This window comes from Leucopleurus acutus (assembly GCF_964270905.1).
Source record: "Leucopleurus acutus genome assembly, chromosome: 4".
NCBI lineage: Eukaryota > Metazoa > Chordata > Mammalia > Artiodactyla > Delphinidae > Leucopleurus > Leucopleurus acutus.
Genome location: NC_139146.1, coordinates 43,311,752 through 43,339,533, shown reverse-complemented (window position 1 = coordinate 43,339,533; position 27,782 = coordinate 43,311,752). Strand labels below are relative to the sequence as shown.

Genomic DNA, 27,782 nt, shown 5'->3' with positions numbered 1-27,782 from the left:
CCGGACACGCAGGCTCAGCGGCCATGGCTCACGGGCCCAGCCGCTCCGCGGCATGTGGGATCTTCCTGGACCGGGGCACGAACCCGTGCCCCCTGTATCGGCAGGCGGACTCTCAACCACTGCGCCACCAGGGAAGCCCAATACATGCATATTTAGAAAACAAAGGCTGGAAATGTTAACAGCATGCTCTTTAGAGTAGTGGGGTTGTTTTGAAGTGAAATGTTCTCTCAGAGGTTTGTAACTAACACACACACACACACACACACACACACACACACACACACACATACACACACCCTCTGATGCCCACAGTTAGAAGCCTGGTGCCTGGCAGAGCCTTCACACACCTTCCCCTTCTTCACACACCTTCCCCTTCTTTACACACCTTCCCCTTCTTCACTCTTTCCCTAACGCAGTAACCCTGTTGGTCTGAGAAGGTCCAAAGGGACTTAGGGCCCCACCAGCAAACATTCCTTGCTATTTGTTTCAGAGGAGCCGTGCAGATGTTTCTAATTATGCCTGGAGCGTTTGCACTGGGGGGAGCCATGCCCTTTGGGAACACTGTTGTGATTGAGAGCATCGGCCTGCACACTTCCTAGGGTCCTTCCTGGTGTGCACCAGCGATGGTACAGGGTTTGGCTATTCCATCTAGACTGATTTAAGAGTTTGCTCCCTCTGTGTCTCCAGCGGGGCCACTGGGCACTGCTAGAGAAAAGTCATACAGCAGAGCACATTAGGATCCCTACAGAATTGTGATTCCCCACCTCACATGGACCCTCCACAGCCCTTCAAGTTCCTTCTTTCCTCCCTCCCTCCCGTCCTTTATTCTGCGATTGTCTTTCCACTCTGATGCATCCATCCTCCTTATTTTCCTTTACTCTTCGCTGATGGGCTTACCTTTCTCTTCACGGAGAAAATAGAACCATCATAAACTTGCCACCCCCAAACCTCTGAAGGCACCTGTGCTCACAGGCATGGGAAGCCAGAGGCAGAAGGGTCTCTCCCATCTAGGCTCCCCCGCTCCCCAGCATCCCCGCTGTGCTCTCAGCCCATCCCCACCCACCATCCCGACGATGGAACAAAGCCTCCCTTCTTTCTCCTGCGTCTTCATTCTCTTCTCCTCTCCTAGACTTTCTTCTCAACACTTAAACATGTTCTGTTCTCTCCCCTCCTTAAAAACTGAAACAGAAAACCCCTACCAATACCCCTTCTTCCATCTAACTCCACTCTCTGCACAGACGTCTCAAAATAAAGATCTGTGCCTGCTGCCCGTCTGCTGCTTTCCCACCTCCTGCCCAGCCTACACCACTGTGGCTTCGTTGCCGGCCACTTTCAGGTCAGCAGTGACTTCTGTGTCTCCAGTACAGTGGACTTCTTCGAGTCCTTCTTGACCGTGTCCTCACAGCAGTGACTGGAACAGCTGCCACTCCTTCTGCAAACACTCCTTCATACCCCATCAGTGACCTCACACCCTCATGGGCTCCTTCCCACCTCCCTGACCCATCATCTTGGTCTCGTTTGCTGTCTCTCTCTCCACCACCTGTTCTCCAAATGGTGAGGTCCCCCAGGCCCAGTCCTAGGCTGCTTCTCCCTCCAACCCCAGCCCCAGGGATCAGTCATCATTTCTAAGCCACTGACTCACTAAAGTAGGTCTGTAACCCAGGCGTCTGCGCTCCAAACACCTGGTGGACTCCTCCACAGCATGTCCTCCGAGTCGTCTCCCGGGCAACGTGACCAGAAGCCGATCTTCTCTGCCCTCCCTGTTCCTGCTGCTGACAAGCCCTGGTGCCCCTTGCCCTCCCTTTCCTTCACCTCCAGCGCACGTCTTCAGGACGTCCTGCTGCATCTGCCTCCCAGGTCACACTTCTTTCCCCCGCTGGCTCCCCTCCACCACCGCCAGCTGCATCAGGCCACCATCCAGGGCTAGAAGCAGCCTCCTTGGTGGCATCCTCCTCCACATGGGCACCTGTCCCTCCACCCTTCACGCTCTGCCAAGAGGGCTTTTCTTCAGAGAGAAATGGGGGTGTGTTCCTCGGTGTTTAAAGGTCTTCAATAGCTTTCCCTCCCTGCATCCCCCATGCCCCACCCAGCTTGCCCCTACCTGCCTCTCGAGCTGCCGTTCGCTGCTCGTTCTCTGCCATCTCTCTGGATGCAGAGCCACGTCAGCCCCTTTCAGACTCCCAAGAGTACATTTCCTACTGTCAGCTGAAAAAAATGCACAACCTGAAAGCTGAGAATTGTGTTTTATTCGGCAGACAAAACTGAGGACTTAAGCCCAGGATGCAGCCTCTCAGATCTCTCTGAGGGACTGCTCCACAGAGGTAAGGGAGGAGCCCGGATACAGAAGAGTTTCTGCAACAAGGACCAGGTGGTAGGAACATCAGAAGGTGACTGTTCATTAAAGAAAACCAGACATCCCAAGTCAAGGAATTTAGCACTTTTCTATGTATGGAAGATGCAAGAGTCTGGGCTCACTGAAATCATTCCTTTGCCCTGCACCTCAGCTATCTGGGGCCAGCATCCCGCGCTTCATCTTGAGTCTCTCAAGGTGCCCCTGCTGGAAGGGGGCTGCAGCAGCTGATGACTTGATGGTGGGCATCCTGTTTTTATCCTGAGTTCCCTCAGTGCTCACTGATGGGGCAGATAGAATGTGATGGATTGATGGCTGCAACATCCTTTGTTTACTGATATGTCAGGCAACATTTTTTCATTGACACTGCCTTACAACCTCCTCCCTCACTGGAAAGCCTTGGTTCACTCAGGTGACTCCAGAGCCCATGTCTGAACCACCGTGCTGGGCTTGCAAGCAGGCGAGGGACTCAGTCCTAAGTGTTCCTTAAACAAGCGCCTGGTACTTCCTGTCTGCACCCCTCGGTAGGCCGACCCGTTTAACCTGCAGAAAGCTGAAGACTCCAGGTCATTTTATACGTTGAATAGGTAGAATGGGTAAGTACTAGTAGGTAATATTGAATAATTCCTTGTAGAATTATTCACTTGATTTCTATTTTTTTCCAGCGGGGTTGGATTCAGTTTCTTCTTTTGTTGGCTATTGATGACCATCGTGGTTCTGACTTTTGTTGTTGGTGCAAATGTGGAAAAACTGGTCTGTGAACCTTACCAAAACAAAATGTTATTCCAGGTAAACATGGTTTTTGTGCCCATTATGAAGAGCTTGAGCCAAAACTTTTATTTTCCCCTTTCTCGTGGGTTTCTTCGAGAGCAAAAAGATGAGCAGGTGGTTTGTATTCAGTAGGTTGAGATTCCATCTATTTGTCAGAGCAAAAAAATATGTCAGTACAGTTGACCCTTGAACCACAGGGAGTTAGGAGCGCTGACCCTCCACGCACTCAAAATCTGCGTACAATTTATATTCAGCCTTCCGTATGCATGGTTCCTCCATATCTCCTCTCTTGGATTCAACCAACCTTGGACCGTGCAGTACTGTAGTATTTACTACTGAAAAAAATCCTCTTATAAGTGGACCTTCGCAGTTTAAACCCATGTTGTTGAAGGATCAACTGTATTTTTTTTTTTTAATGTAAGTGAAATCAGTACCAGGAATTAAGCCTTGCTCGGCAATGTTGATTGTAATATTTGGGGAGAATACAATTCTCCTCAGCAGTAGTTCCCAAATGCAGAACATCAGAGGATAAGTTCCCGGGTTCCTTCTATACCTCAAGAGGTTTCTGACATTTCACATAACTTCCCAGATGACAGTTGCCCACACAGATGGTTTGAGGGTCGTAAATTTGAAGTGAAAGAGACTGATAAATGACACACCTCATAGCTGAGGGTTGTCCCTGGTGGAAATCTGACGAGGTAGTTGGGAATTGAATGCAAGCTTCACTTTCTCCATCTAAGACCAACTACTTCACACTCTAGGGCACCAGGTGCAAGTTTAGCTTCATTAGTTAATGAGGAAGTTTTGATCTACATGTCTGTCTTCTAACTTTGGCTTTCCAGTGTTTTTCTCTAGATTCTGATTTAAAAAATATATTTGTTTTCCTATTTTATGGTATATATTTTTTCACCTCAAATCTGTTATAAAATCAGGTGAATGCTTGCTAAAATAAACCAGTTGTGGTGGTGGTATTTTAATTACTCGGTTGAAGAAAATTAAACCGGGAGCATCAGTTTGTCAAATTATCTCCATTTGGCCTCTTGATAAAAAATAATAATAACACATCAAACCAGACTTCATCATCTTTTGTACTGTGTTAAATTCTGAAAAAAGGAATTCTTAAAAAATAGAGGATATTTTGAAACCATTTACACTCCGTAAGTGTATATACAGTCATGTACCAATTAGCCCACCTTAAATATACATAATGTGAAGTCAAAGATTGTGCCCGGTTTAATTCCTTTTGTCTAGAGGGAAGTAGTGAAGATCTGGGTCTACTGCTTCATGGCTTTCTATTAGATATTCTGAATCAAATTATCTATTTTTCTCCCATTTCTAATGTGTTTATTTTACTAAAATGAAATGTTCCCCCAAAAAAGTAGTCCCAATAATTCCTACTAATGCTATCCAGTGGTCAATATCTTTATTCCAATCACGCTATTATTTTCTAGTTTTAAGTTGAAAGTCAATGAGGAAAATCATGGTATAAAAATCCCCCAGATGCCGTATATTGAACAGGATATTCATTTTATTATATGCATGTATGTTAGTGTAAAACTGTCTTTTAAAAAAAGTTTTTTTATTTGTTCTAGGTTTTGGACACGCCATATTTACTAAATGCCGATTGGAAATACTATCTTTCTGGCATGGTATTTAACAAACCAGATATTCATCTCACTTTTGAACAAGTTTACAGGTATAAGTAATTGCATCATGCATTTTTTGCTACTTAGAATGTTGTGTTTTTACAATGAGAATTTTGCTTTCAACATGTCTTTAATTTTAACGGTCAACTTTCCAGTTTTAGAAGTAAGCTGTTCTCTGGTCTTAGCAGTAAGACCAAAAAGATAATCCTTTCCCTGAAAGCCTTCTAGGCCTTAGGATGGTGCTGTCCCAAGCCGCCCTGTCTTAATTGCTAGAATTCACTGGTAACAATGACCCTAAAATGCATTCTTGTTTAAGAATCACCCTGCCCCAAGTAAATGCCATATAACAAGAATTCATTGGATGGGTCTGTTGATGGAAATAGTCAGTAAACATGGGAATTCCCTGGAGGTTCAGTGGTTATAACTCAGCGCTTTCACTGCCAGGGCCCAGGTTTAATCCCTGGTCAGGGAACTAATATCCCGAAAGCCATGGTGTGGCAAAAAAAAAAAAAGAAAGAAAAAGAAAAAATCAATAAATAGTCTGTAATAGGAATAGAAAAGAGTTTTATTTGAGCCAAACTGATGACTATAGCCCCAGAGATAGCCTCACAGATAGCTCTGAGGAATTGTTCCAGAGAACCATGGCTTTCAGAATAGTTTTATATCTTGTCAGAACAAAGAACATTAAACAAGTCAGGGATACATTCATTAAAAGTTTCAAAAAAAAAAAAAAACAGATCAGGATATACACAGTGAATCACTGTGGCCTTGGCACCTGGGAAGGGAGTCTTATCATCAAAGGAGTACCAACATAGATGTCCCAGGGAGGGAGATATTTAATCTTTATTTTTAACATGGACATTCTTTACTTCTGGTCAATGCACCCTTTTCTTTCATAATTAAAGCCGATGTACAGTGTGTGTTTGACAGGCCACAAACAGCTTCTTTTAGTTAGCATAAAATTTGAGTTAAATCATGTAGAAGCCAGAATGACTTCCCGAGACCTCAATATGTGAACATTTCTTTCGTCAGGTCCAAATCTCAGACACGCTAATTGCAATGCAGCTGGAGATCCAGGCTGTACAGTCAGGCTGCCTGGGCTCCAGTCCTGGCTCTACCACCGGGGCCTTTGTGATCTTGGGCAGTTCCACTTCCTGTCGCTTCAATAGGGATGATGACAATAGTAATCTGAGTATCACCAGCTCCCCATCACCTCTAGCGAATGAGACAGCAAACAAGCGGCACAGGTGTCAATCACTCACACCTCGCCTCCGTGGCAGGCAGTGGTCATCAACTGTGGTCTTCTACTTTGCCCAGAGGGTCACAGGAGCCTTCGCAACAGCATGTTCTCGGTAGACATTTTCAATTCATTGGAGTTTCTGTGCACAGTTAATCCATCCCTAGGCTCAGAGGAGGCCGAGCTCCTTGGCCTGGTCTGCCGGCTCTTTGTGATTCTGGCTCCCGTGGAACTCTCTGGTCTTACCTCTGTTGGTTAGTGTATCAGACTTTCTGTTCCAATGCCAACCTACTTGGGGCTCCCTGGAGAGGAGTATCCCACCTCTTGGCGATGTGGGAAAGTTGCTTCTCCCAGGCATCCCTCGGGACTGGAGGGCCTTGGCTACTGCACAAGGAAGAGGCGCCCCAGGAAGTGGCCATCTGGGTGGCAAGGATATGCATCAGATAAGGCCACCCTGCTTAGCTCAGCCGAGGAAGCGTTTGTCACGTTTTAAAGAAGCACGGAGAAGTGAGGCCAAGTTAGGTTTATAGCCGAAGTGGACCGACCGTTTGGATGTTTGTTGCCCCCTCCCTATCTCCATCCTACCTTTAGTCCAACCTTAGGTTTAGTAGGTAAGCTCAACCCTGGAAATATGGAGGGAGATGGTCTGGCAGGGGCTTGATAAAGTTTTAATCTTTTATGAAATCTTTTAATGATAGTGCTTTGTAACTTACCTCTTTCTGACATCTGTTGTTTCTGTAGATTAGAGTTTATTTCTTCCCAATTTGTAAACTTGTTATTACAGCACTGGAAAGAACACAAAGGACACATAGAAGGATGTAGTATTTACCAGTCCTAGTGTATCTGTTGCAAACATGGGACATTTAGTAAAACAGGGAACGAAGTGAGGAACGGCGGGCACCCGGGGGTTCGTGCAGCCACTGGTGATGGCCTTCTGTGTCCACACCCAGATGCCACGTCTGTAGTCACAGATTAAACAAAGACGAACAGTTCGCCTTTCTCTCCATCCTTAGCAGTGGACAGAGGTAGCCACAACTGCCTTTCTGGATCCTGATTTCTCTGTTTATTCCCTCAGTGATTGCAAAGAAAATAAAGGCATTTATGCCACACTTAAGCTAGAGAACACCTACAATATCAGTGAACATCTCAGCATTAAAGAGGTGAGTAATTAGAACCAATCAGAAAATTAACATTTCTTTACTAAATTCAGTTGTCTTTTTTTTATGAAAGTCACATAAGATTAAAATTAACCATTTTAAAGTGACTTTAGTACATTTGCAAGACTATGCAACTCTCACCTCTACCTAATTCCAAAACATTTGCATCACCCTCGACCAGTTGACTTTCTTGAGGCATGAGTTTCTCTAGCAGATGATGGAAGATCCTCTCCAGGGGCGTCCCTGCAGACACTTCACAGGGAAAGAGTTTATCCTTTGAGTGTCCCTGTTCCTGGAGACACAAACCCCACTTGTTTCCCAGGGATACTGACTCTCCCAGACCAGCCATCCTTTTCTGTCACATCCCTGAGTGGGGACAAGAACCGTGGCCCACAGAGTCCTCACTCCTTATGAATGATGGCTGTGGCCCCAGGGCTCCCAGATAGGCCTTTAACAAGAGACAGAGTGGCAACAAGGATGGAAGGGACAGAGGGAATGAATGACCTCTCCTCCTCCTTTGCCCAGACCGGCACCCAAGCCTTGAGTGTTCAGACTCCAAGGAGAGATCCCTGTAGAGCACACTGGCTGGAGGAAGGGGCAAGGGGGCTTCAGCAGCCCAGGCCTAGGGCACCCTTAGCCTAGGCTGTGCCCACTCCCTCATACCTGGAGGCCTTCTGGCCTTCTCAGCTGTGCAGGAGAGACTCTAAGGAACCTTGCTTCTTCTGGGCTTCCGATATAGAAGCAGTTACTGAGGAAAATCAAGGGGAGAAGTTGTTCCCCAAACCCCATGACTTACCCACTGAGGCATCACAGAAGGCTTCCAGGGTTGCCATGAGGCCACAACAGCCTGATGATTTTCAGATGTGAAGAGTTTTATTTGAAAGCTGTATACAAATTTCGGATTCTCTTCAGTAAATATAGCTTGCATGTATTTATAAATAAAATATAACGTGGCAAGCAAGCCCTAATCGATGCCCTCTACTCATTTGCTCATTATGCCATGTGCCATTTTCTTGGGGCACCATGATGAGTAGGGTGGGAGAGGCCCCGAGTCATGAACCACGTTCCCGTTGATCTCAGGTCTCTCTATTACCCAAGTCCAGTGCAGGCTGCCTCCTTCCCCTGGAAAGCAGCCTGCCCAGCCCCTTTCAGCATCTCTGTTTGTCAAGACTTGCTCAGAAGTCACCTCCTCTCTGTTGCCCTCCCCAGCCTCCTGCCTTGAAAGGCTCTGCCCCTGGTGTCCCAATGCATTTCATGTGCCTTTATCACGACACTGCCTCTTCCCTTTGAGATCTTTGAGGGTAGAGATGCAATATGATTTTGTTTTGCATTCCACCTCCTCACATAGTGCTTGGCATAGGGCAGGGAGGCGGGGAAGGAATGGGAGGGGAGAGAAGAGAACCGGGAAGAAACGCCAGTCAGGTACATGTGTATTTGTTTTGGCCAGTGTAATTTTATTGCTCTTTTAAAGCATTAAGTAGGTGATGTTTTTGGAGAAGAGTGGATTTATTTATATCTTTCCTTTTTATTATGCAGCATACCGGAAACATAAATAATAATTTTGAAAATATGAATATAAGAATTGGCAATATAGTTCTGCTGGATGAGGCAGGAAGAAGAAACCTTATGGATTTCAGTTCTTCAGGAATAGACAAAATAGACTATGGTGCCTTCATGGCTGCGGTATGACCCATATGTTGGCACTTGATCTTTTGGGGAAAAGTTAGGGCATCGTGTGTGTGTGTGTGTGTGTGTGTGTGTGTGTATAGATATATGATATTTTTTGTTTGTTAGTTTTTTGTTTTTATTTTTGTTTTTTATTGAGATGAGAGTCACTCAACATGAAATTAACTCTTTTACCAAGTGAGCAATTCACTAGAATTTAGTATAATCACGATGTTACATAACTATCATCTCTATCTAGTTCCAAAGCACCTTCATCACCCCAAAAGAAAGCCCCGATCCCATTAAGCAATTGCTCCCCATTTCGCACTCCCAGCCCCTGGCAACCATCACTCTGTGTTCAGTTTCTGTGAATTTACCTATGTTGGATATTTCATATGAATGGAATCATACAGTATGTGGCCTTTTGTGTCTGATAACCTTAACTGGTCTGTTTCATGTAACCCAAGTTTTTTGAGATTCATGTACATTACAGCATGTATCAGTATTTTATTTCTCTTTATGGTTGAATACAAATAATACTGTGTGTATAAACAAGAATGCACATGTGTCTAGCCTTAGAGTGTCTAGCCTTAGTTTATGGCTGTGGACTCATGTTCACTCTGTTGCTTATTAAAATGCTGTTAAGGTTCAAAAATCCCATATCCATAACACAGCTTTTTACACCTCTTTTGTAGACTGGGAAAAATCCCACAAAAGTGAATCTTTTATCATTTGCAAATGATCTAGAAGTAAAAGCCAACCATTTGGTGAGTTCAAACGGTCCGGCTCAAGGCTGTCATTGTCGTAGATGTGAAATGTCAGTACCGTCCTTAGAGAAGCTATGGGAAGAGGTTCCTTGTACCACAAGTAACCCTCGTTTAAACACGCCGCTCTGTGCATGTTAAAAGTTCCCATCAGCAGCCATTGCCACATGGCGCTACAGTCCGTGAGCGTGTGAAGGTTCCCAGGGCAGCTTCAGGGTGCAGGCTCTTCCCAGCCTCTGCTCGTGGTGCTGCTGCCCTCACTGCTTGAGCACCGGACCTGCTTTCACTCCGTCCACCCCTCCACTGCCAAACACCTGTGCGCACATTTTCTTGCAATGTAGGGAATGGTAACTGAGGACATGGGAGGGACATCCCGTTTGGTGCTTTGCATCGCCAATAATGAGCGGATAAGGGAGGGCAAAGACACCATCCAAGCCCCATACGCTTCCCCATTACCAGCTTCTCCGCTGGTTGGTGACTAATGGCTGTAACTGGTCCCTTTCACAAAGCGGCAGACCTGGACTCTGGGGGAAGACCAGGATTTAAATCCTGAGTCAGCCTCTTCCTAACTGTGGGAACTTAGAAACCATATTTCACCCCTATGTGCCTCAGTTTCCTCATCTGCTAAATGGAGGCAGTAGTAACGCTTGTTAGGCGTTACTATACTAAAAACGATGTAAGTGTGGGTTAAATAAAATTTCTCAGTTGATTGAGCCTTGGTTTTCTCATCTGTAAAATGGAGCTATAGCTACTGGAAAGCGGCTTTACAGTGGCTTTATATGGTGAAGTGAGAGAGAGAGAGAGAGAAGGCAGCCTCAGGCACTCAGAAAGAACCGATGCGGGTGGGTTATTGCTGAGAGTTCATGGTTTGAAGGAGGAGGGTGTCTTGGCACCGTCCCTCCAAGTTCGTCATCGTATAAGAAGGGCTGCATACTTCTGTCCTGATTAGAGAGAGTGCTCCAGAGTCTGGAAACAGGTACTAATATTTATTTACTTTATTCTCTTTGTAGCCCCCAGGAAATTTGAAACAGACCCTGAAAAATAATGCAGGAATCTTAAGAAATATTCATCGTGACGAAATCATTCCTTTGCAAAAATTAATGGTAACAATCAACAACCTTTGATATTTCGCTGTGACCTGGGCAAACTCTGTTTCACCTAGCCTAATGATATATTGATATGTCGCGCGTAGGTCAAAGTTGGTTGACCTCAGGCTAAGAAACTGAGCTATTTTTTAAATAAATGATAGTAGCTGGGCTTTGAAGAGGACACATTTTCAATTTTCACCACAGATTTTCTGCCTCTTTGTTGCCTTTTTGCATTTGAGTGTGAACAGTTATTTTAAAAATGTGGTTGCCTCCTCTGTTTTTCTCTCGTTTCCATGGCCTTAAACAGGCTCCCCTAAGCCATGCAGCAGCGGAAGTGCTGGACTCACTCTAACTTAGTTTATCATTATCAAACTCTCTGTCTTCACACCCTGCCATGAAATATGTGAGGCCAGGCGATGTCCTTTCTTTCCACGTTCATTTAGCTCTACTCCCTGTTCCGATGTCCTTTGCCCCTCTCTTCCGTCCAGCTTTCTCACTCTTCCTGTCTCTTCTTTCCTCTCGGCCTTCTGGCTTCTTTCCTCAATGCCAGAAAGGCAGTTTGTAACAGAGAAAGAACATGGGCTCTGGAGTCAGGTCGACCTGATTTCAAATCTTGCTTCTGCCTCTCCGAAGTCTTGTGGCTTCTGGTTTTCTCATCTAAAAATGGCGGGAAGGGTCCTTGCCTCACTGTTAGCTGGCTCTTGGACATGAAGGATCTGACCTCCCAGAGGGACTCTGCAAAAAGGAGCCATTATTACTATGCTTGCATGTGGGAGGGTCATGTTTGCAGTCGTCAAGGGGAAGACTGCGTGGGAACCAGGTTACAGAGTCAGCCTGCTGAGGTTTGAAGAAGCTTATTCGTCCATTTGACTCCACCTTCAGAATCTTCTAGAACTAGTGTTTACCATCTCTCTCTTCATTTTTCCTCCTGCCTTTCTAATTCAGTGGAGTGTTCACAAAGTCCTCCTCTACAATTTTCTTACATGGTGTGCTGCACTCCCCACAGTTCTCTCTCTGCTATACTTTATGCCTAGCACAAATATGTTAACATTTTAAGCTGGTGTTGACATGTTCCTTAAATGCTTTCCTTCAAGTAGACACAGGACTCCTCGGCCTTTTCAGAGCTGGGGCAACCTACAATTAGGCAAGTTGTTCTGTGGATGTGACCTACAATCTAAACCAGAGGTTAGCAAACTGTGACCCTGAACACTGCAGCCCGTGGGCCCCCTCCAGCCTGCTGCCTGTATTTATTTATTTACTTACTTTTTTTTTTTATTTTGGCCACGTCGTGCGGCATGCGGGATCTTAGTTCCCTGATCAGGGATCGAACCTGGGTCCCCAGTAGTGGAAGCTCAGAGTCCTAACCACTGGACCACCAGGGAATTCCTCTGCTGCCTGTTTTTACAAATAAAGTTTGACTGGAACACAGCCAGGCCCACCTAGTTTACAGACGATCTGTGGCTGCTTTTGGCTACAAGGGCAAAGTTGAGAGATTAGGACAGGGTATGGTCCCCAAAGTCTACAGTATTTACTATCTGGTCCTTAACCGATAAAGTTTGCCAATTCCTCATCTAAACCGTGCAAATTAAGCCACTCTTGTTGAACAGGTTTTACTGTAAACAATGCCTGCCACTTTGAGCAAACCTGATTCAGAAGAGCTTTGTGGCTACCTTACACATGGTGTGCTGCCCGTTGAAGCTCTAGAATATGTATCCCAATTTTCTTCTTCAGCTTTTCTTATACCCAAATATGTGAGGTACTTATTGTTCCTCGTGTCTGTTGTTTTTTCTCGAATGAAACTATTACAGAGTAAAGTCGGATTTGATGGCTGACTTATGGGTTGGGGGGATACAAAGCATGTGATCTTGCAGCTTCACGTTACAGGTCAGGAAATATGATCTGTGTTTATTCACCAGAGTGCTGTGCACCAAAAATTGAAGGAGCTTCAACAGAAAAGCAGTGGATTGGGGGTAAGGATTTGTTTTCTTTCTCTGTCTTGGGGTCTTGTTACAAAAGCACACACAGACTTTCAGAGATGTTGGGTTTTGCAGGTACTTTAAGTAAAATCAAGTCTCAGTTATCCACCCATTTTAAACACCAGATTGGGTTTTCCCACTCTCTCCTTTCTACAAGGACTTCTGTAAATGAAGACCGCATCCTGGCATGTTATGTACACAGGAGAAAGCTGTTTTTGGATGTGCAGGATGCAAGTGTAGGTGGTACATCGGTCACTTTTACAGAGATAATTCTGCTTGACAAACCACCTCCAAATCTCAGTGCCTTCCACACACAAACTTTCACTCTCACTAGAAAACCAGTACAGTGCCACCCACCATCTGTGTGCCATTGGCCAAAGCAAGTCACAGAGCCAAGCTCATCGTCATGGGGTGGGGACGGTGTTGGCCATCTGTATGTCTTCTTTGGAGAAACGTCTCCCGGGAAGCCAAGCCAGGGAAGGTGTCACCAATCATGAACAGCTAGTAGAGTCTTAACTAGCAAGTCATAGGGGTGTGGGGCTGAGTTAACAGTACTCGCATCAATATGCAAACTGTCTGATGAAATTCTTTTATCACTTGATACCGTGTCGACCGTTGCTGTGTTTTCCAGGTGAAAGTGGCCAATATCATTCGCTTTTTGGATTCTGCTCAGGACTTCATCACAAACCGAATCTCCACAATTATTGCTGAAGTAAGTGGTTATGCCAATAAGTGGGTGTGTGACCATAACTGCATGATCACAGAGGATGGTAGAGTCATTTTAATGGCTTTATTACTCTTTGATGTCTTTCCAGGAAAGTAAGAAGTATGGGAATACGATAATCAGCTACTTTGAACATTATCTGCAGTGGGTCAAAATCTCTGTAAGTGGTTTATTGTTGATGAACATAAGGGGGCTGTGTCTTGGGAGAGTCATTTTCTAGAATAAAATCAGGAGGAAATCAAATTAAATTCACAGAAATTAGACAGAAGGTAAGTAAAAGGACCTTGAATGTAGGAGCCACAAGTGGAGGCACCATAAGACTCAGCATAAGTGTGTCCACGCTGGGCAGCTTCCCGGGCCTGCCCACCGCGGACAGCAGGCCCCTTGCATTCTCCCCCGGTTCCCTTTGCTCATTGCTGGAGGGATTCTGGTCTCCTCGACTGTGTCTCCCCTGGCAAACCGTGAGCTCCTTACGTTAGAGTCCATTTGCAGCCGTGGTTTGTACACGCCCTGGGCAGCACTGAACCTGCTATGTCATCGGTGTATTGGTCGACTAGGGGGCTTAAACAACAGGAGCTTATTTTCTCACAGTTCTGGAGGCTGGAAGTCCAAGGTCAAAGTGTCGGCAGGTTGGTTTCTTCTGAGGTCTCTTTCCTTGACTTGTCGGTGGCCGTCTTCCCCTTGTGTCCCCACGTCGTCTTCCTTCTGTGTCTGTGTCCAGATTTCTTTTATAAAGACACCAGTCCTATTGGATTAGAGTCATCTTAGTGACCTAATTTTACCTGAATTCCCTCTTTGAAGACCCTATCTCCATATACAGTCACATTCTGTGTACGGGAGGTTAGAACTTTAACATTGGAACCTTTGGGGGACAAAATTCAGTCCATAAAGTTAAGTCTCCATGAATAAATCAGTAGAGAGAAGTGGAGAAGCAGAGTGAAGTTTCCAGTGGCACACGCAACCGATGGAGAATTATAGTACCTTTTCTCCACACCCTCCCCAGCATTTATTATATGTAGACTTTTTATTTTTTTGTGATACGCCAGCCTCTCACTGTTGTGGCCTCTCCCGTTGCGGAGCACAGGCTCTGGACACGCAGGCTCAGCGGCCACGGCTCACGGGCCCAGCCGCTCCGCGGCACGTGGGATCTTCCTGGACCAGGGCACGAACCCGTGTCCCCTGAATTGGCAGGTGGACTCTCAACGACTGCACCACCAGGGAAGCCCTATATGTAGACTTTTTGATGGTGATCATTCTGACTCGTGTGAAGTAATACCACACTGTAGTTTTGATTTGCATTTCTCTAATAATGAGCGATGTTGAGCATCTTTTCATGTGCCTGTTGGCCATCTGTATGTCTTCTTTGGAGAAATATCTATTTAGGTCTTCTGTCTTTTTGGATTGGGTTGTTTGGTTTTTTTTTGTTATTGAGCTGTATAAACTGTTTGTATATTTTGGAAATTAAGCTCTTGTTGGTCACATCATTTGCAAATATTTTCTCCCATTCCATAGGTTGTCTTTTTGTTTTATTTATGGTTTCCTTTGCTGTGCAAAAACTTTTAAGTTTAATTAGGTCTCATTGGTTTATTATTGCTTTTGTTTCCATTACTCTAAGGAGAGGGATCCAAAAACTATTGCTGCAATTTATGTCAAAGAGTGTTCTGCCTATGGTTTCCTCTAGGAGTTGTATAGTATCTAGGCTTACATTTAGGTCTTTAATCCCTTTCGAGTTTATTTTTGTATATGGTCTTAGAGAATGTTCTAATTTTATTCTTTTACACGTAGCTGTCCAGTTTTCCCAGCACCACTAATTGAAGAGACTGTCTTTTCTCCATTGTATATTCTTGTCTCCTTTGTCATAGATGAATTGACCATTAGTGCGTGGGTTTATTTCTGGGCTTTCTATCCTGTTGCACTGACCCATGTGTACCCTTACCCCACTTCTTATAAAACTAACAGTGAAAAAGCCTATAAAGAGAGTGTATACGGTTGTTTGAGCTTGGAGAAACTTAATGTTATTAATGTGGGCTGCCTTGTAAGGTAGAGGTGGAAGAAAAGGGGGAGGTGAGCCAACCAATAAAGGAAAAGAAATAAGACGCACTCCCCACCCCAGGAACTAGCATCTAGCTTCTTGTACTTACTCCAGAGTTGTTTGAATGAATGAATATAGTTTTCTTAAGCTAATGGGATTGGAGCATCTGTCTGTGATTCATTAAACTTGTTTAGTCTTACCTCAGCAATGAGTACTTTGCTTTCTGTCTTCTAAAACGGAGGTCAGCAGGTCCTGCCATTTTTGTAAATAAAGTTTTATTGGCACACAGCCACACCCACTTGTTCATATATTGTCTGTGGCTGTTTTCGCCCCACCACGGCAGAGTGGAGCAGTTGCGACAGATACATCTCAGCCGAGCCTGCAAAGTCTAAAATATTTACTCTCTGGCCCTTTATAGAAAAAGTCTGCCAACCCCTGTTCTAAAATGTAGACTTATTCATTACCTAACTTTCCACTTTCTTCCCATATCCTTTGTCAGACTACAAAGGGGGCGGGTAAGAAACTCAGACTGAGGCACTGTGCTGACCACATATACTCTTTAAGTCTCTGCAGAGTCCAGCAAGATACTTTTCCAAATAACAAACCAGGGAACTAAAAACCGAGGCTCAGAGAGAATCGGCGTCTTCCTTTCAAGTACATACTTTTTTATGTCGTAGAACTCATCCATAGAAATCAGCCATCAGCTCCATATCCAGAGGGCCTAAGGATTCTTTCTGTGAACAGGCCAGAAGGGAATAGGGTGTTTAATTTTATTCTTGTGGAATTTTGTGGGTGTGGCTCCATCTAAGTTTGCCTGTTTTTCTTACCCCCATAGATCACTGAGCAAATGGCAGCCTGCAAACCAGTGGCCACCGCTCTAGATTCGGCTATTGATGTCTTTCTGTGCAGCTACATTATTGACCCCCTGGTAAGAATTTCATCCTTCAAAAGAAGAAAACACAGTAAACTCATTATCTTTGATTTTTTTTTTTCAGATGGTAGTTCACACTATAATATAAAATAGGTTTCTGCTTGGGTCTGTTACAGCTGTAGAATCCAAGACCTAAGATCTAAAATGTAGATGAATGTGTTCTGACACTAATAAGCTAGAAAAGTCAAAGTCCTCGCTGCATATCTTCACTCCTTACTTGAATTTTATTTACAGAAGTCAAGAGACCCTCATGAAGAAAACTGTTTGTCTGAAATAATTAGAAAGGAACATCACTGGTGTGCAGAGTGCCAATATTCCAAAGGACTCTTAGTGCAGCTATATATGTAACCCTAAAGCTATAGCAAACTTAGTTTAATTTTTGAGTTAACAGCCCTTTAAGATGTTACCATTGGGCTGGTAAGTTCCAGTCAACCAAGTTTATTCCTCAGCTCTGTTCACTCCTCGATATACACTGACTCTCTCTATGAGTCAATCCTCTCATTCCCTTCACTTAAAGCACCTCAGTGGCTCACTGTTAATATCACGGGAAGGATCAGGATCCTTAATGTCATGCTCTAGGCCCTGCATGATTGGGTACCTGCCCATTGGCACATTTTGGACTATTTGATCACTTTTCTCTCTGTGCTTCAGTGTTTTCTTTCATCTCTTTATATATTCCAATAAAGATGTTAAAAAAAAAATCTAGATTTCCCCACCCCAGGGCCTTTTCATATGCCAGTTCCGCTGCCTAGAAATTAGACACAAGCTCCTTCTCCCTCTGTTTCTCTCTCATTCTTCCCCTCTACACCCATATCCCACCTAGCTGACTCCTCTAGGTCTTATAATATAATGGTTGAGAACACAGACTCTGAATTCAAATTCCACTTCTACATTTTCTGAACTCCATGACATGGAAAAATTATTTATCTTTTCTGAGTTTCTTCACCTTAATAGGGTTGTTTTGATGGTTCAAAGAAAGACTACATGGAAAGCCCTTAACACCTTTCCTGGTACATTAACACACTCCATAAATGTTCGCTGTTATTAGCTGTTATTCTGTTTTCGGGTCCTAGCTCAAACATATCTTTTTTTCCGGGAAGGTTTTTCTGATCTTCCCAACTACATTTGGCTCCCTTTTGTACACTCCCATGGAACTTTCTGCTTTTCCTGTAGAGACGTTTTTGCTGTTTGTATTGTACATTGGTGTGGCTCTTTGGTAAGACCTGTCCCCCGCAACACACACTAGACTCTGAACTCCGTGAGCAGGAGCTGCGTGTTCACTGCTGTGACCCTGTCATCTGGAGTTGTCTGGCACAGGCCGTAAGGATGATCAGACAGCTGCCTGTCACAGTACATTCAGAGTGCTCTATTGGTCCATCTCTCTGTTCCATTATCACTTGTCTCTCTGGGAGGGACTTTTGTACCTGGATGGAAATGATCCTCACACTTTCCCAGCCATGCAGATCCCCCGCCTTGGTCTCCTGGCTGCTTCCCTCCCCTCCTGACTTTGTACCCTTTTGTCTGCTGCTTGGAGCCCCTGCTGAGGGCTTTGAGTAAAGCCCTCATTAGGGGAGCCCTAGGTTAGTTAGTCTGGTTCGTTCTGAACTGCTCTCCTTGTGCCCAGTCTCCACTGCCTGCCGCAGCCAGTCAGATCACCCAACTAGCAGGTGCCTCTCCAAAACCATCGGGGACCACTGGAGGGGAGGCCTGAAGGATGCTCAGGAAGACTGTAGGCTAGAGCTTTGTAGCAGGTGGTTTAAAGAGTAAGGAAGAGCTCTGGCCTTTGGCTCAGCCAGGAAAATAGACTCCTGGCTGGCAAACATGTTTCTTTTATACCTTGATTGTACCCAGAAGGAAAAGAATGGTTGTCATAAAGCACTAAGCCTCTCAAAACAAGGTTGAAAGTGTAGAAATCTACCAATAAAAGAATATGTGGGAAAGGAGAACAAATTTACTGAAAATTCTGGGCCAAGTGATGCCTCTCTGTCCAACGCTAAACTCAACCAGGAACAGAGCAGATGCGCAGTGGCTGAGACATGAGGGTCTGGGCGGTTGTTTTTATGTCCGAGCTGCCTTTTACCTCCCAGTGGGCTGGGGAGGGCTGCTCTAGTGTTACAGGGTTATCCTAAGGCAGGGGCCACAGACTTGAGCCTCCACAAGGATCTGGAAGGTTGTAGATTTACAAAACAGGCCAAGACCAGACGCTGGCTAGTGTCTGGTACCCACAGAGCCATACTGGTTGTGCACAGCCATCTCTGTTCTGATTGGTGGGTCAGGTTAAATAATGTTGGGTATCACCCCTGTAAGAGCCAGTGGTATGGCCTGAACAGACTGAGGACAGATACCCCTCTTGAAGGAAGAACCATCACTCAGCCGCAGCTGATGTTGCCTTGTGGGAACGAGGGCTCAGCATTACGAGTTCCGACTTGAGACTTTTAGAGAAAAGACGTAAAGCCAGGTTTCTGTGTGACATCTGACTTAGGAGTATAGACAGCTGTCTTCTAAAAAATACTTTAACATTGTTTTTTAGGCAGAACAGGGTTGAATTCAGCCCATGACCATCCTTAAAGATTGGTTAAATTCATCATGGGACGTTTGTTGGGGGCATCGTTATGTACCAAGCGTTGCATCTGTTTTCTTCACACAATAGTGTTATGGGATGAGGATGCTGCCAATCCCACTTTTCAGAGGCAGAGCAAAGCCAGGAAGTTGAATGAACAACCCTCACATCAAAACAACTCAGAGAAGGATCTGAGCTCAGGCCTGCAGGCTGTCCATGCTCTTATGGCTGGCCTCAAAGCTGGGGGCCATCTAGTGGGATGGTTAGCTGTTGTTTGGGGGTGTCTTAGATGCTAAACCTTGCTTCAGCACTTGCTGCCTCTGTTCCTCATTTATAAAATAAGTATGACAATAGGATCTATTCAAGGTTTTCAGAAAGATGGAATGAATTATAATAATAGGTAGCACTTCACACAGTGGCCAGCTCATCTTAAGTTCACAAAATTAGAATCCATTAAAAAAACTGCAAAATAAAGTTATTTTCCCCAAGCCAGTGTTGTTTTCCATTTCCCATCTTCAAGCATCTAATCCTCATGATTTTCCTTTTTCCCCGCAGAATTTGTTTTGGTTTGGTATAGGAAAAGCTACCGCATTTTTACTTCCGGCTATCATTTTTGCCGTAAAGCTGGCTAAGTACTACCGTCGAATGGATTCTGAAGATGTATATGACGATGAGTAAGTAGACAAGAGGCTGGGGAATCATTTTCTAAGTGGCGCTACCTTCTGAGCACTTGCTAAAGAGCGGCTCTGATGCGATTAAACTTGATTTTTTTTTTTTTATGATTACAACTATATGACATTCTTTTTTATTTAATTTATATTTTTATACAGCATGTTCTTATTAGTTATCCATTTTAAACATATTAGTGTATATATGTCAATCCCAGTTTTTTTTTATGATTACAACTATATGACATTCTTTTTTTTTTAATTTATATTTTTATACAGCAGGTTCTTATTAGTTATCCATTTTAAACATATTAGTGTATATATGTCAATCCCAGTTTATTTTATGATTACAACTATATGACATTCTTTTTTTTTAATTTATTTTTTTATACAGCAGGTTCTTACTAGTTATCCATTTTATACATATTAGTGTAATAGGTCATCTCTATTCAGATGAAATTTTTATACTGGTTTTCTTATGCTTATTTTAACTTTTTTTCCCCTTGCTTAATCGTCTCAGCTTCCTTAATCAGCCTTCTTATTTCTTGTTTGCAGTTCCTCTGTCTCAGGGACTTGGCACTTTACTTTATAACTGTTTTTACTAGTTTTCATTTTGGCTCCGTGGTCCACCCCTCACTCTGTGCCTGGTGAACTTGTATTCAAAATGTGTTCATTCTGACTTCATTTACCTCCGTCTTAATATGTGTTTCTCCTGAATTTGCTTTTTCAGCATCTGTATTAGAGTAAAAAGGTGGGGGATGCAGCTGTTGAGCTGTAATTGTAATTGAAAAATCATTTTATCTCCTTTTTTGTGTTTTATAGTGTTGAAACTATACCCATGAAAAAAGTAAGCCTTTTCTTTTTTAAGCCATATTTATAAGGTGGGACTGGGGAGGGCTTTATTATTAGATGACAAACTTTTAAAACTAAAATAATAACATTAAATTACATAACAACAAAAAATATGCCCGGATGAAAATAAATGCTGCTGCCTCTTAAAATGAGAGCTGGCACATGGAGAATACCAAAGACATCCTTGTTGAATGAATGAAAATCGTCTATGTTAAATTTACTACTATATAAAATGTTTGTTTGGATCTTTGGTTTTTTAAAGGGAAGAAAATGTAAATATACTTTTTTACTTTCTTTATAGATTTAACAAATTGTTATATACTTTTTACGACCATTACATTGTCTTTGTAATCCATGATGTAAATGCTTCATCTTAGAAATAACATGGTGTTTTTGGTGCATTTATTTTTGTTACAGTATGGAAAATGCTAATATTGGTTCTCGTAGACATCAAGCTTCCAGTGTGGAAAATGCCAATATTGGTTCTCGTAGACATTGAGGCACCCAGACAAACTGAACAAAGTTTTTAAACAGCTCCAACTGCATGAGTTCATGACCTGCAGCATCTCCAAATATTGGGAAAGAAACCTTCTGTTCAGGAGCTTACGGAGTTCAGTGAGGTCACACGGAGTATGCACTGACCGGCCTAAGAGTGGAAAGCGCACACGCCTATTTTTTAGAAGTTTTGCTCTAATCATCTGAGCCTTCTATGAAAATTTAAATATGTAAAACATTCATGAATTCCCAGTTTAGCCTTTGGAGCAAGACAGGAATTTGGGCACATTTCATCCAATGGAAACTTCGACTCCTAGTTAGACAAAGTCCAGAAAACAGCAAATCTGTGTGTGAACAATAAAAGAATGATTTCAGAATTATGACTCTAATCCTCTTATTGAAAAATAGATCTAAACTACAGATGTCAATGAAGTCTCTGTAGTATTTTCTTAGAGCGGCTGTAACACATCACACAAACTGAGTGGCTTAAAGCAATGTGTTCTCGAACTATTATGGAGGCCGGAAGTCTGAAATCAACACGTCAGCAGAGTTGGTTCCTCTCAGAGAGCCTGAGGGAGAGTCTGTTCCGGGCCTTTCAGTGAGGTTCCGATGATTGCTGCCAATCTTTGGCCTTCCTTGGCTTGTAGATTTATCACTCCAGTCTCTGCCTCTGTCTTCACATGGAGCTTCCCTTTGTGTGTGTGTGTCCCAATTCCCCTTATCTCCTAAGGAGACCAGTCACTGGGTCAGGGCCCATCCTAAGCAAGAATGAGCTCACCTTCATTTCATCGTATCTGCAAACAACCTATTTTCAAACATTCACAGGTTCTAGGTGAACATAAATTTGGTGGCGGGGTGGGCGGCCGGGGGGAGATTATTTCCCCCACACACACACACAGTCACCCAACAACAATAGCAAATAGCCACAGAGATAGAGAAGTGGACACGAAAGAAAGTGACACTGTACACACAGAAATTAAGGTAAATTACCAAAATCAGAAATGGCAGAAAATAAAAAAATGTTAGTAGACATACACAAAATAGTGACTCATTCCCCTCTTAATTTTAACCTTTAAGATTTGTCTGTATCTAAGAGCACATTAATAACCCACTGCACGTGTCAATCAATTGTCTCTGCATCTAACCCAGTGATGCCAGCCCCTGCTACACAATGGATTCACCTGAGGGGGGATCTTTTTAAAATTACTGATGTTTGGGTCCCATCCCAGAGATTCTTATGTAGCTGGTTAGGGATGTGGCTTGAGCATGTGGATTTAAAATGTTTCCCAGGTGATTGTGATGTACAGCCAGGGTTGAGAAACACTGCCTCTGGTAAATTAAATCAGAATTTCTGAGATGTATCCCAGGTAATTCTCTTGTGTAACCTGGGTTGAGAATTACTGATACAGCTTCTACATGCATTTCATCTGATTTATATATATATATTCATTGATCATCTACTATGTCCCAAGCACTGTGCAAGACACTGGATGGGGGAGAGGTGAGCTAACAGACTAGATCCAGCCTCCTAGGAGCTCAGTGTCACTGGTGGAAACCAAGACGACCCATTTGATGAGTATATGAGAGACACAGAAGGCTGTGGGGTGGTGGAAGTCAGGGGAGGGTTCCTGCAGTTGAATTTCTGAAAAATATGTGCGTGAGAAACCTATGACACATTTAACAAATCTGTTTCTTATGAAGGTTCTGTGCCTTTCACTTGTCCCCTCCTGTAATCCTCATTGCATCGCTATGAGGTCAGCAGTTTTAGTTCTAATTATAAACGAAGTGGCCTGAAGCTTACAGAAGTGAGTTGTCCAATATCACCCAGCTCATAAGTGTTTGGGTCAGAAGATGATCCAGGTCCCCCAGATTCCATAGCTCCTGGCTCTCTTGTTGAATCTGTTCCCTTAGCGCTAACCTTAGTGCTCTGTTGCCTCTGCGTAGTCATGCTGGCTTTGCATCCTTTGTAAAAGAATGTTGCCTACAGCCTGAAATATACAGGATAGCCCATTCTCAAGGCTCTGACCTTTAGAGTTATAACACTTTGCCATTCATATAGAGATAAACAGAGAATGATATCTGTCCTGTTTTGAGGTTTATAGGAACATTGTGACCAAACCTGTAAGAACAAAGGATTCCAGCCCCAAAAAGTTTGCAACAGTCAGTGCACCCCTTCCCCTTTTAGTATAAAACAAGCCTGAATTCTAACTCGGGTAAAATGGTTCTTTGAGACACTAGTCCACCATCTTCTGGGTCTGCTGCTTTCTGAATAAAGTTGCTTTTCCTTGCCTCAACACCTCATGTCTCGATTTATTGGCCTGTCCTACAGTGAGCAGTACGAGCTTGGACTCTGTAACATCGTCACAAGCTAGGGTGGGTTTTGGCACAGACCGCTTACTGACAGCGTTTCAAACTAAAACCACCAGATAGCTGTCTGGTGTTCTCTAAGGATGAAATGCAGTATCAGTCAGTGCTACTCAAAGTGTGGCCTGAGGACCAGAAGAATCACCTGGGGAGCTCAAAAAAGGCTAATTCTGACTCCACCCCAGATACCCTGAATCAGAGTCTCTGAGGGTGAGGCCCACGGATGTGTATTTTAACAAGCTTTCCAGATGGGTCCAAAGTACATAAAGTTGGCCAAGCATACCTCAAGTCACCCTGATGGAAAAGATCATTTAGAAACTAGCTTTCGTCCAAGAAATGTGGCTAAGCCCCAGTGCAAACTACAGATTTTTGGTGCCTATGTAAGGGCTGCAGGGGAAAAGGGAGAAGGTGGAGCCAGTCCTGAGAGCATGTTCATGGCTAACCACCAGGCCCAAACCCACCATCCATCCATCTGAAATGCCTGTTTCCACTCCCATCTTCCTGAAGAAGGGGCTCCTGCACGCCTTCATTCCCTCCCTGAAACGCCACTGCCATCAAGTCAGATCAGTGACACCCACCACTTCTCCACCCTCTTCTAAATGAGTATTTACTCTTGCTGTCTCTCCCCAGCAAGATCTCAAACCCTTGCATACAAAGCCCAGGTCTTAAGTTCCTTTGAGTCCCCATAGCCCTTTAGAGTGTTAACCACAGTTTCAGAGATGGACACCTGATTAGAGAGGTGTTTATTTGGGGGTTGTTAGGAGTGCATCCCAGGAGACACACATTAAAGATGTAACCAAGCAGGACCCTATAGGACCTTGCCAGGACAGTCACCCCTACCCCACCATGTCCTCTGCCTGCCTCTTGTTTGTAGAAAAACTTTAGTCTCCTTGGCCTTCCCTAAGTTGCAAATAATAACTGCAATCAGGTAAGTGAGAAAATGCAGAAACAAAGGAAAATAGTCAAGCAAGACAAAATAATTGTTCAGCAATTAAACAAAGTGTATGACCTTTCGTTCCTCCCCAGGGTTCTGAGCCATGTCCTTTGAGCTGTTTTGCAGAGACTGAAACCCCCACCAGGTGGAAGAAGTTAACTGTGTGCTGCCCACAAGCCCATAGACCCCAGACCAGTTGGAACCAGAAGGTTGATGATGTTGACTCCTGATGACCTCACCACCAACTAATCAGAAGAATGTCCATGAGCTGATGACACAGCCTGCAGCCCTCTTCCTCACCCTGTCTTTGAAAACATTTCCTGCCATTTGGGAGTTCAGGTCTTTTAAGCACTAGCTGCCTGGACTCCTTGCTTGGCACCTTGCAATAAATGCTGCACTTTCCTTCACCACAGCTGGTGTTAGTAGATTGGCTTTACTGCACACGGGTGAGCAGACCCAAGTTTGTTTGATAAGAAAGAAGCACTTGAATTGTGTTCCACCAGACTAGAAAATGGGGGAAGCTTATAAAGGTGAAAAAAACGCACGGTGACATAAAGTTGTTGGTCAGGAATTAGAATTGGAGCCGGCAAGAAGTAAAGGTGCTTGTTAAGGAAGGATTGGTTGGGGTTTGAATGAATACAGTGTTGTGAGGGGCAGAGGGGATTTTGAAACTACAAGGTTGCATCTAGCAGCTGCTAGCAGATAATGTTTTCAAATGTAATGCTGGTGGTATCCTTGAGTTTGATACCATTCAGAGAAAATTCAAGTTCTCAGGGACACAGGAACATGTCTGAAACCACAACCACAAAGTCCACCCAGCTCCATTTTGGATGTCTGAACCACAGTTACTCCATTTCGATATTTAAATGATCTTAAATATGTCATCAAGAGGCAGTATGGACTGATACTGGATTGGACTCAGAGACCTCAGTTCAAATGTGCTCTCCCTTGAGAAGCAACTCAAGCTCCTTTAGCCTCATTCCCACTCTGTTAAATGGGGAGGGGATTATGCCCACCTCATTGGGTGGATGTGATGGTCCTCACGATGGCTAGCACTGAGTAGGCTCAATAAAGGAGAGCTAATGTCACCTGCCAGTGACATGGTAGGCTTTCAATATATAGCGGATCATGTTTCTTTTTGAGGCAGTGAACTCCTTGTCACTGGGGGTTCAAGGAAGGCTGGTCAAGCTATCCTACCTGTGAGATGCCATGAAGAGGTGTCTCCATTCAGTTCAAAGAGGAAAGGAAAGGGAAGGTGGAACAGTAGGGAGTACCAGGATCTATCTCCCCACTTGAAAATGAATTGCACAGGCAGAATCTGTCTGCTATAACTATTATGGAACCCTGGAGTCTATTGAAGGCTGCCGAATTCCAGAGGAAGTCTTGGATGGTAAATTATGGTTAATTTCAGTCAATTTCAACTCTGAGCTCTGTAGCCACTACCTATTCCCCCACCCCACTCCGATGGCAGCCAGTCAGTGGTGCATGAGTTCCTGGAGTAGCTTGCACACAGACATTGAGGGCAAGAATGGGCATTAAGGACCCTGTCCTTCAGATATTGGAGGTCTGTGTTCTGACGCCTGGTTGTTGCTTCTAATCACAGAGGTGCAGATGCAGAAGTGAGCGGCCCTGGTTTCACTCCCTCTGAGGGCCAGCTGCATTAACGCTCGCCTTGTCTGGCTATATGGTAGTCCACAGTGCTGATAGCACAGTCTGTCCAGCAACCTTTCCAGCCACGTCCCTTCTACCTCTGGATGATGCCACCAGCTGAGCATGAGAAGGAATTGGAAATGTCTGTGGAATGTCGTGTTCATTAGCCTACTGTCAGGGGCCCTTTGCTGCCAGTAGCATGGCATCTACGACCGTAAATGAGCCAGATATCCAAAAATATGGTAGAGCTTTGTCTCAAGTGCTATTATGGTGTGGCCCAAATCTGCCACTTGGACAGAATGGCAATTCCAGTTAGGGGGTTAAGTGTCAAAGGCCATTAGAAGCCACAAATAGGGACTTCCCTGGTGGCATAGTGGTTAAGAATCTGCCTGCCAATGCAGGGGACACGGGTTTGAGCCCTGGTCCAGGAAGATCCCACATGCTGAGATGCAACCAAGCCCACGAGCCACAACTACTGAGCCTGTGTGCCACAACTACTGAAGCCTGCGTGCCTAGAGCCCGTGCTCCGTAACAAGAGAAGCCACCGCAATGAGAAGCCCGCTTACCACAATGAAGAGTAGCCCCCGCTCACCACAACTAGAGAAAGCCTGTGCACAGCAACAAAGACAAAAATAAATAAACAAATAAATTTATTTAAAAAAAAAAAGAAGAAGAGGCCGTAAGTAGCCATGAGATGGCAGCAGAGGACACATGTTGTCTATTTGCCAGAAAAGGGCAAGGCTCACCCTTAGAGCTGTAAGGGTCCCCGTTTACCTTCAGAAAGACAGATGAACTACTGACAGTACCACATCCTGATAGCCATTCCAGTCCCCTTGGCACACAGATGTAAACCTTCCACCCAGTGGACTCCATCAGTTTTTAGTTGGGATGAGCCTTCCATAAACCAGACCCAAGCCTCGTCAGGGCTTCCTGGGAGACATCTCCAGGTAGCCAAAATTGGCCCTGAGAGTAACCAAGGGAGATACAATGGATCCTGAACCTTCTTGTGTGAAGAGCACTCATCTGTGGCACCAGGCTTGATGCTCTGGAATGTTCCATTTTCATTTTTTATGAGAAATCTCTTTGCCTTTCCAACTCTGCCTTTAACATCTGAGGAGACCAATGCCGGATGGAGATCCCTGGACACAATGATATCTGGCTGTCGTTTCTAAGGCCCTTGGTCTCCACAGGTGCCCAGGAGCAGGGAAGGGGTCATTTTTTTTAAGTGGGGTATTGCTGGGAACTGTGTCTCCAAGAAGCCAGTACCCCAAGGGCAGACTCCGCAGCAAAGCTCGCAGTATCAGAGAGCCGGTTTTCACCAAATCCTTGGGGTTTACAGGGCTCCAGCATAGGTAGCTTGTGGGAACTCGAGCACACCTGCTACCTAGGTCCCCAGGTATAGTTGGCAGACTTTCTGGTCACTTTGTACACAAGGCTCAACAAAATACCTGGATGAAGCCCACATTGTCTCCTGTTCCCAAACTGCCCCACTGAGTCAGGGCTTCCTACTTGGGTTGTGAGGTCTTTAGGGTAACTTTTTCTTCACTGCCTCAGGAATCAATCTTTGAGCCTCAGTCCCCGGGACTCCCAAGAATTGACTTGGTGACTGATGCCCGATATCCTCAGGACTGCTAAGTGCTCTCTCCACCCTGCTTCGACATTAGCCAGTCTATTCCGAAGCTGCCACCTGCCCTTTATGGGAGCCTCTCAGCAGGAAGGCATCCACGTAGTCATATCCTGAAGGGAGAAAGCCTTGTCCAGTTAGTTGACTCACCCACTGACGACAAATACTAGGACAGTACATATGTTTTGGACATCCAAGTGATCTTCCAAGCAAACTGACCTTTGACACTTGGTACCAAAGAGACTGAGAAAAAGGCATTAGCCATGTCCAAGGCAGAATACTGACAGAATGTAT

At 44.4% G+C, this 27,782-nt stretch overlaps 1 protein-coding gene across 1 annotated transcript in view; it reads left to right on the top strand.

Annotated features, from left to right (window-relative positions):
- PROM1 (prominin 1) overlaps positions 1-27,499 on the top strand; it is a gene marked incomplete at both ends in the record, with an annotated part of 97,332 nt that extends 69,833 nt beyond the window's left edge. The window contains 13 exons of the mRNA XM_082837663.1: positions 3,016-3,139; positions 4,714-4,817; positions 7,080-7,164; positions 8,698-8,844; positions 9,522-9,593; positions 10,601-10,693; positions 12,595-12,648; positions 13,286-13,366; positions 13,470-13,538; positions 16,246-16,338; positions 19,457-19,575; positions 20,392-20,416; positions 27,419-27,499. Of these exons, the coding sequence (XP_082693789.1) occupies positions 3,016-3,139; positions 4,714-4,817; positions 7,080-7,164; positions 8,698-8,844; positions 9,522-9,593; positions 10,601-10,693; positions 12,595-12,648; positions 13,286-13,366; positions 13,470-13,538; positions 16,246-16,338; positions 19,457-19,575; positions 20,392-20,416; positions 27,419-27,499 (1,147 nt within the window). The remainder of the gene's footprint in view (positions 1-3,015; positions 3,140-4,713; positions 4,818-7,079; positions 7,165-8,697; positions 8,845-9,521; positions 9,594-10,600; positions 10,694-12,594; positions 12,649-13,285; positions 13,367-13,469; positions 13,539-16,245; positions 16,339-19,456; positions 19,576-20,391; positions 20,417-27,418) is intronic.
- Between the last annotated feature and the right edge of the window lie 283 nt (positions 27,500-27,782).